At 36.8% G+C, this 10037-nt stretch overlaps 1 protein-coding gene across 1 annotated transcript; it reads right to left on the reverse strand.

The window, feature by feature from the left end:
• Window positions 1-2367: 2367 nt before the first annotated feature.
• Window positions 2368-2721, reverse strand: LOC149373836 (uncharacterized). The gene has a single exon (XM_089595664.1). The coding sequence runs from the start codon at window positions 2719-2721 to the stop codon at window positions 2368-2370; it is 354 nt and encodes a 117-aa protein (XP_089451790.1).
• Between the last annotated feature and the right edge of the window lie 7316 nt (window positions 2722-10037).

The raw sequence follows: 10037 nt of genomic DNA on the forward strand, positions 1-10037 counted from the left end.
TTTTCTGTTTTTCTATGTCTAAACTTTTACATTCTGCAATATGACTTATTTTTAATGAACAATGAAAAAGCGAATAATTGTTTTTTTAATTTTCTGAATAAAGAGTCAGTACACTAAAGAGAAGAAAAAAAATATAGAAAAGTATTGTTTATTGATACAACTTTTTGAAACATAGCATTACATTCATTCGATAAACATAATTTGGTGATTCAGGTAGGAAAATAAATAATTATGAAAGACGAATTTTGACAATCTTTGTATGAAAAGGAACCCACTTAATAGATTTTGTATATGATTGTAGTAAAGGTATTTTTATTATATATATAAAGAGGTTACGGTGGTACAACGGTAGAGTTACAGTTCCGTCGATCTCTGAGGTTAAGCTGCATTTGGCACGGTTAGTACTTTGATGGGTGACCGTTCAAGTCTCGCCGTTTCGCCTGTGCTCTTGATTCTCGAGGGTCAATTAAGTGTTTCTTTGACGCTTCGTCTACGTGATTATAGGTGTGACTGAGTTAGCCCTCGTGATTATTCGTATAAACATCTGGTCATAACTCAGGTGCACCGATGGCTAATTAACACTATGCTGGTGTAAAAGAATGCCATGTCTGAGCCTACGGTCGATAATGAATAAACTACTATTCACTAAATAAAGCTGACAAAGCATGTTCAACAGCACTTTATCAGTTGGATAAAAAAAAGCTACATTTATAAAAACTTGAACAATTTACATACTCACAGCTTAGGTCAATGCTTGTGGATCGATAAGCACTAGTTTAAAACAAAAAATAATTATTAGCACGTTTATTGAGTAGGTAAGTGAGGCACAACAGGTAATGATTCAATCATATCTCAATAAGGTAAATTCGATGTAGGAAATGGTCCAATCAAATCTATGTGTATACTAGGGGGCTGCACCCCCTGCGCGCTCCACGTGCCAACCCCCGAAATTTAATCGAACATTTATTTTCTATGTTTTTAACGAAAAATACAATAATTACATCTTTGTTGTTACACGTAATATTGTAATCTTTATCAACTTACAAATTCAAACGACTTTTCACTGATTTTTTGAAATCTTATTTTCAAATCTACCCGCGCTTGATCAGTCTCAGCCAATCACACGACGAATAAATAGACTTTATCACGCAACTCATCGTTTTTTTAAGATAGGATGATTAACAATCCTAGCTGCATCCTCCCATAGGCCACCAAAGTGGGGCGCTCATGGTGGAATAAACTTCCATGTTGTGCCTTGAGTTGAAAACTGACCAGCTACTTTTTTATTGAACTCAGAGACCTGTGAGAACATACGAATGAGCTCCACCGATGCCTTTTTGAAAGTCGTGGCATTGTCTGAGTAAATAGTGCCACAAGCTCCTCGTCAAACTGTAAAGCGATCATACGCAGCCATGAATGCATGGGACGTGAGATCTGACACGATCTCGATGTGGACCACTCTGACTACGAAACAAAAAAAAATTACTATATAACCTTTCGTGCTGTTGGCACCCCGACTTTTGGAAAAAAGCACTGATATTGGCCCTGCGTAGTCTATCCCAGTTATGGCAAATGGACGTAGTGGAGTAACTCATTGAGCTGGTAGTGCAGCCATCTGCTGATGTCCATTTTTCTGTTTGTGCCTGATGCACTTGTAGCAGTTCTGGTAGACTCGGGTGACGAGCTGATGTACTCGTGTGATCCATACAGTTCAGTACAACTGAGAGAGCACGAGTTATACATTCCTCTATACCGTGTATTAACGTGTGAATCTTGGATAAGTCGCTTTACTACTATATTACTGCAAGGCAGAACGATGGGGTGTCGCTCACTATATGGAAGCGGAGCATTTTTCAGACGGCCACCAACTCTGATGAGACCAATTTCGTCCAAGTATGGCACTAATCGTGCCAAACTGCTGCGCTTAGAAAGTGGTTTACTGGCCCGTAGCTGCTCCAATTTAGTGGGAAAAGTCCGACGTTGCAGTGCTCTAAAACAAGAGCCAAAAGCCCGAGAATGCTTCTGAGCCAATAAATAACTGCATTAACGTTTGTCCATTTTTTGTCGAGCGTTGAGTATCCATCGCGTGCAACAGGCGAGAATACGCCGAATCTTAACAAAACTCGAGAAGCGCTACAAATACAGCAGACAGTCATCATCAACATCCTTTTGCAAAGCTGCCTCCTGCATTACGAATGCTTGAATTTTCTGATGATCGTTGCAGTCATCGTTTCTTGTTGAAGGCCACGTAGGTTGTGGTGGCGCCATCTATGTGGGTCCTGACCACCACGGACTATATTCGGAGAGTTGCTGAGGTGTAAGTCCTTGAGTTGCACAATCGGAAGCATTGTGCGAGGATGTTACATGTCACCACTCAACTTGTGGACACAAAGATGTAATTTCACTTACTCGATTGGCAACGAAGGTTTGCCATCTTGATGGATGACCTTTTAGCCAACTCAGTACAACTTTGGAGTCAGACCAGAAGTGGATTTCCTGTGATTGTTGATGCAGTTTGAGTAGAAGGTGCTTGGTGAGGTGAAGAAGAAACAGTGCTCCACAAAGCTCCACCCAAGGAAGAGTCTTTAGTTTTGTTGGAGCGACTTTTGTTTTAGCCATAAGCAGTACCAAAGTTTGACCAGGAACTACAGCGTAGACTGCTGCAGTGTAGGCTCGCTTTGAAGCGTCAGCAAAACCGTTGTTTTCGAACAACCTATCCATCTTGGCACTTTGATGGCGTCTAATTTTGTCAGAGAGTTACGGAGATTTATCTAGTGCTGCAAGGGGTCTTCTTGAATCAGCACGTCCCAGTCGAACTTTTTGATTCACAGATCCTGTGTGATGATCTTTGCAGTTACGATGATGGATGCAAGCCAACTTAATGGATTAAATAATTTAGCAGTATCTAAGAGAATGGTTCTTTTTGTTATGATTGATGGAGAAGGTGCTTTGAAAATAAAGTTATCTGCTGGAAGAAGCCACTTGAGGCCTAGCATAGATACCGTCTCATCCACTTTGACAGGAACCTCATCAATGTTGCCAGCTACAATTCCATCAAAAAGACATTGACTATTTGCTGAATTTTTACCCAATTTCATCCCTGCTGATGCCATAAGCTGAATCAGCTGATCCCATCGTTGGATGACTAAGTCAACATTGTCTGCTCCTCAAAAGAGGTCGTCCACGTAAATTTGATGGTCAAGAAGCTTGAATGTCTCGGGATGCGTTGTACGGCCATCCTAAGCCAGCTGCTTGAGTACTTGAAAAGTCAACTAAGGTGCTGGAGCCGTGCCGTAAGTGACGGTAAGCGCTCTGTAATCCTACAAAGGCTGCGTAGCTGAGGATCGCCACACGGGATGCTGTCAATTTGCATCATCAGGATGAATCAGAACCTGTCGAAACATTTTGACAATATCAGTTGCAAAAACTAATTTTTTAAACCACCACCGAGGTAAGACAATTGTGATATCTGCTTGAAGTTTTGGACCTGGAAGTAGTACATCATTCAGCGACCATTTGCTCACATCCTTTTAGGAAGCGTTGAAAACTATCCTGATTTTTTCGGGCATATCTTGTCTGAAATTGCACGATGAGACACGTAGTAAGCTTCACGTAAAATTTGATTTAACGATACTAATTCCATGTGCTTTAAATCCAAGTACTCCTGCATGAAAGCCTTGTACTTATCGGCGAGGAGTGAACTTTTGTTTAGACGCTTTTCAGAGCAAGAGATAAAAGCCACAGAACGATACTTGCAAACCAGAAAACGATACTTGCTTTAAGAATGGTAGTCGAATGACGAAACGACCCTAAGGATTACAAGTGTAAGTAAGACAGTAGTAATCCTCCTAAAATTTCTATTCTGGGTTGAGATGCCTCCCATGAGAGATCTCCTCCATCTCCCAGAATAATTTCTGGATGAATTTTTCGAGAGAGGGTTCAGTGTAGTGTATGTGTGAAACACCTGAAGTGAAGAATGATGACACGATTGACTATTTACAAGAGCTTCCGTCAGAATCTATCCAAACACAGAATTCTGAGCCATTGGAGTTTCCGCTAGACCTTTCACTAAGCCGTCAATGATGATTGATGAATAAACATCTGCGTCAAAGATAGAATCAATTAAACTTGGCTTGAAGAAAAAAGGATCAGCCAGGTTGAGACCTTTCGTAAGTGACCATTGTTATTGATTAACTTCGATTTTTGATAAAAGATTAGTGAGTTTGTCCAACATCAAAGCCGAAAACTGAATGACAAAATTTTTATCGACGTTAGAGAGCAGTGAGATACTAACTTCTTTTCGAGTGATTGAAGTTACCTTAGCTCCAATACCAGTTATCAAGCGAGAGATTTTCTGAGCTTTGAGTGAAAGCTGAGCAAGCACATGCTTCACGACGAATGATCTCCCAGCTCCAGGATCGATGAGGGCACGCACAATCACCTTGTTGCCACGCACGTATGCTAATACTATAGATGCAGAAGCCAAAATAATTCATTTACCTGCTGAAACACTCTTGGCAGTTGTTTCACTCGAAAAATGGACTGAAGAAGCGTCACGAGAGTCAGACGACACCAAAGAGTCGTTTGTCACTGCGGATTTTAATATTGGTTCTTGAGAATCTTTATGTAATCTTCTATGGAGTTTGCACTGACAGATAAAGCATCGTTCAGGCGAAGGGCAATGCTTGGCAAAATAAAAAGTTTGAAGACAATTCAAACACAACTTCTTTTTTTTGCAAAATTCTTGTCTTTGAGCCAAGCTCAAACTTTCAAAGTTTTGACATGCAATAAGATAATGCGTTCCACGACAGCAGAGACACGATGCATTTTTCTTATTTGAGGTAACTACTGTTGTGTGCGCAGCTACCGGTTTTGATATGTTCGATAAATTTTGCGAACTGGCTTTCGACTGAGAATTCGAACTACTGGTAGTAGGTGCAGCTGCTTCTAACACACGTACGAGCCTTTAGAGAAATTTGATGAGCGAGTTATACGTCGGGAACTCGTTAGCCTTATCAGCTTCTCGCTCCCACTCTAAGCGTGTGCATGTATCGAGCTTATGCACGATGTGATGCGTTAACCACAACTCTCCCATTATTTCAGCGGGAATGTACAAGTTGTTAGGAGCTTGCGTGGTCTCGCGCACGATGTCCATTATGCGATTTATTTCAGCAACCAATTTCATTTGCATAGATGAGCATGAAATAATATGAGCCATGTGCAATAAGAGAAGAACTTGTTTGTTGTCGTAACGATCTTAAATTGACAGCCAAGCACTTTTATAGTTTTTGGCTGTAATCTGAAGATTTTTTAATCGATTAGCCACTTCACCTTCGAGCGAGAGAATGAGGCATTGAAGCTTTAATATCAGCGGAATAGATGGGGCGTCATTAACAAGTGTGATAAACGTTTCCTTAACTGTTTCCCATCCGAGTGCTTGCCCGAAAATTTTGGCAATTTAATTTTTGGTAGAGGGGCTCACACGGAAAATTGTTGTTACCAGAAAAACAGGTTCTATATGTTAGTACAAGTATTTTCGATACCCTGTCCAAGAAAAATGTGTACTGATACAGGCATATTTAGTACGGTAGTATACTTTAAAGTACCTTATTGAGTATAGCTAAATCTTATGCTTAGTACGTCAAAATCCGATACGTGGTACGGGTTTTTCCTGTACCAGTACAGAAAGTTAGTCAGCCAGTGGGAGCATTCAGAATGTCAGTATATATATACATATCTATACATACGTAGCTGTATACTTTTTTTTTTTCGTCATCACCCCTTATAAGGGGCTCAGACATGGCTATTTTGATACTGTATAGTGTATTTAGCCATACGTTGGTTAATTTACGGTATGTGAAACGGTAGGGAAATGGGTAGGTTTAATGAAGCTCAAACTCCACCCAGAAAAAAACCTCATTTATTAAGAAATAATTTTTGTCCCGAGTGGAATTTGAACTCCGGCCATCAAGATCTGTAGACAGACACGCTACCGACAGAGCCATCATGTGGCTGGGAGCTGTATATATATAAGTATACTTGTAATGAATATTCATCAACATGTTCGGATATATATGCATGCATATAAGTTTTCACTCTCAAAGAACAATTTACATATTGAGCCAAAATAACAATGACAATCCCATACATGTATACATATATATACATATCTCCACTATAAATAAGCACACGTACTATGCGCGGTACAGTAGAAAGCCATGCGCAGTATACAAATTTAATAGACTATCCATGGTACAGAAAAATCCTGTACCAAAGCTATTGAAAAACTTGTACTAGTTTAGTTATAAAACTGACTAGTCACAGGTTTTTCGGTGATCCAGATAAGTATGTAAGAATGTGAGACTGGTTGCAGAAATCTAAAGACCTGTACGTTATTTTTCTATGCTCTTCACTTTTGGTATAGCTTATTCTGGTTACAACAATTTTCCGTGCAGTAGGAGGTAGTTTCCATAGCTATATCAACATAATTATTACCACACTGTAGCGAAGACTGATTACGGTCCGAATTTACTCCTAAAATCAAGCTCTTCGTGTTCGTGTACTGTGAAATCGCTAAGGAACAACAGTCTCCCTTGAAATATGTCTTGTCCTTAAATTTTTCTTTTGATAAAAAAAGCTTTTTGCGCGGCTTATAAAATTCGTCTCATTGTTTCTCTAAATGTTTCAGCTGTATCTTCAATCAACCAATCGAACGCATTTCTTTCGGAGTTTTTAAAATGTTTTTTTTGGTAATCCATAATTAGTTCAGAGGTAATCAATTGTTCTTCGAACAATTCTTCCACATTATTAATTAAATGCTAAGGAAAGCGTTATCAGTGCAAAAACAAAATACTGCTCAAGAACGAAAAGAAAGGTGCAATGCAAGCAGAGAATCAAATATCTCGTTACATACAAGGCGAGATTTATAAGCGTTCAAAAATTCGAAATAACCTTTGGACTAATAGATAGACGACTGATTTGGTCTTGAAAACGACTAGTGCGAGATCGTTCAAAAACAATGGAGTGAGAAAAACAGAGCCAAGAAGCACTGTACTTTAGCCGACGCAACGTATAACAACACCGACCTCTTCCATCAACATTTAGCTCATCAAAAATCGCTAAAGATACGCTGGTTGAACTAAGTTGTATAGCTCGATGAACAGGAAGGCCTTGAAATAATGAGCACTAATGCCTGGTTGTTACCTGCTGATGACGACTCTCTCCTCTCAAGTCCAAGGATGTGATTTGTCCAGTCGATACCGACGGTGTACAAAATCCGTGAAAATGTTATGAGCCTTTCCCAAACAATAAAACTTAAAGTCAATTTTTTGGCAATAGTAAAAGCAACCACGCTCTGCTATCATGTTTGTTTTCACGTCAATGCCAACTATAATTTTTTTTAGTCAATAGATAACGGCGTATCACTATATGAGTAGGCGCTTGTGCCACCGGATCAAAATTTGCTGCCTTTACAGCGCTCAAAAAAAGAGAACAACAAAAACTTGACCAAAACCTTACAAGGCACTCAAAAATAAATAAAACTCGCACTTGTTTCGTTTAACTTTCACATAAATAAATCTAATTTATTAACAAGAAAAGATAACAGTAGAAACAACCTTTAAAATGTAACAAAATATGTGTGCTTGCTTGTTTGCTTGTTTAAAAAAAAAAAATGAGAACCAAGCATAAAAACGAAAAATAGCAAAAGAATCGAGCAATTATTAAGAAATGTGCAACTCGATTAATTCAACGTTAGAAGTCGCAAAAAGTCGTCAACGACGCACTAATGCTTTGCTTAAAAGTCATCTGTTCAAGAGACAGAGCCTAACTGCTTGTACCAGCGAGGGAGAAAGGCCAGTATAGCTAAAATTTTATGGTATAGGTAAATGTACATCTTACTAATATATAAAGCAAAGCCGCTAAAACCGTTGTAATCGCTGACCGCGAAAACTACAAAACCGATTTTGCTAAAATTTTGCATACTGATTCTTGATGATTCCAAAGTGGTTTAAGCACAATTTTTTTTTTCTTCAAAAAGTTAATAACAATACCGACAAATAAGCTCAAAATTTTGCTCAAATAATCCATCTGCGCTTTAGTTCAGTAGAATTTGCTAGGTGGCGTCGAGGTAAAATTAAAGCCACCTGCACTCACACATAGTGGAGAGTAGTTATAAGATGCCCCATCGACTTGTCGATTATCGTAGTCGTTTATCGGCAGTACACCAAGAACGGAGTTGTTAGACGTGCGGCTGGGCATTCCGGCTACCGATGACACTTTTCTTTCGAAATAGGCGTCCAAAACGTAAACATCTTCAGGGGAATACCAGGAGACGTGTCAAACCAGAGCACATCCTGCTCCAACACCTTAGAGTTATGTGGCTGTTCACCCAATAAGCAAATTTTTCAGAAAAAAAATTCTTTTTCAACACTTGAATGTCCGCTTCAATAGAATTCTTGTAAGATCCTTGTACTGCTCTAAAAGTAATCGAAAAGAATTCTAATAGTCATTGTGTAAAGTATTCTTTTAGCATACTCAAAATAATATGATCTAATACTGTAATTTTAAAATAATGGCCAACTTCTAAGCTAAAAAAATACTTTTCAAATTCTTATAAGTGTACATAAAATATACTGTACGAAAAATTATTTATGTGTATGCAAAAATTTTTTTCTAACTTTTTATGTATATTATAAATCATAAATTTTTTTTTAAGAATATCAGAATTTTAAACTTGATGAAAAAAAAATTTTTTGCGTATCTACTAAAAAGATTTGCAAAATGTCGCAGGCATGTTATTATGCCCTATGATTTCTGGTCATTTTATAAGAACTACGGATAAAAACTTTAATTTTTTTTGTATTGCATATTTGCGTGATATCACGATGTTAGAAATACATACTTGTTTTTTAATAACGATTTGTAATACTGTCCGTACGAAATACGTAAGGGGTGTTGATTACAGGAAGACTGAGCGATATTCTGAATAGCAGATTCTTAGGGTGAAAGATTTGTTTAAAAAATGTGCGAATCTCTGCATGAATAAAATTCTTTAAGGATTCTTATAGTGTTAAAAAAAGTATAAGAAAATTCCTATGAACGTTAACTAAAGTATTTTTTACTATTCTTTAATTATTCTTATGTATTACTGTAGAGTTAAAGAGACGTAGCCACCAGAAATCGTGTTATAAAATATTCAAATCAATTTTATTTATTTATTAAATTATTCGCTAACAAACTATTATTTTAAAACATGTAATAAAATCAAACTGAATTTTGAAAAACAACATAATTTAAAATTTTTTTTCACTAAGACATAAACAAAAATTATTATTCTAAAAAGACGAAAATGTTTGCATTTAGTAAGTTAATAAACAAAAATGAGAATTGTATTTTTAATAAAGTTAAAGTAACATAAATACAATCAAATACGTAAAACTTATACCTCATATGGATATACTTATAGAATTTTCATGTTATAAAAAAATATTTATAAACTGTACTAAAATAAGTCTTATTCGACACTAAACTCTATGCTTGATAGTAAAAAAAAAAATATGTACTATATTTGCGGGAAAATAATACTTTTTGACCTAAATGCATTCAAAAAATTTACTATTCCAGCTGAAAATTATTTATAAGAACTATTATATTTTCTCAGATAAGTTCTTGTATCAGCTCTCATATAAGAACTTACATAAGAACATGTAATTGTTTATCTATTAAGGACTGACATACACTAATACACAAATTTACATAGGTTTTTATACCTGTTTTTGTTATAAAGAAATAAACTTAAAATTAAATGATAACACCAATAAGGGGGGGGGGCTATTATGGTATTTCGAATAAGTTTTTAAAAAAGTTAAACTTTTCATCTTCTTTATAAATATTTACCTTATTTATTTATATACACTCAAAAAAAATCCAAAAAAATAAGTATAAACAATGAATAAAGTATTTTTTTTAGTATTCTTTGATTATTCTGATGTATTACTAGATAACTAAAGTGCCATATCCTACAAACACGATACACG

Source organism: Copidosoma floridanum, unplaced genomic scaffold (genome assembly GCF_036245765.1).
Source record: "Copidosoma floridanum isolate Cflo_tuat_1 unplaced genomic scaffold, Cflo_Japanese_pri ptg000026l, whole genome shotgun sequence".
Classification (NCBI taxonomy): Eukaryota; Metazoa; Arthropoda; class Insecta; order Hymenoptera; family Encyrtidae; genus Copidosoma; species Copidosoma floridanum.

Coding starts and splice junctions, on each gene's coding strand:
- LOC149373836 (XM_089595664.1), bottom strand. CDS start 2,721: ATGGATAGGTTGTTCGAAAACAACGGTTTTGCTGACGCTTCAAAGCGA.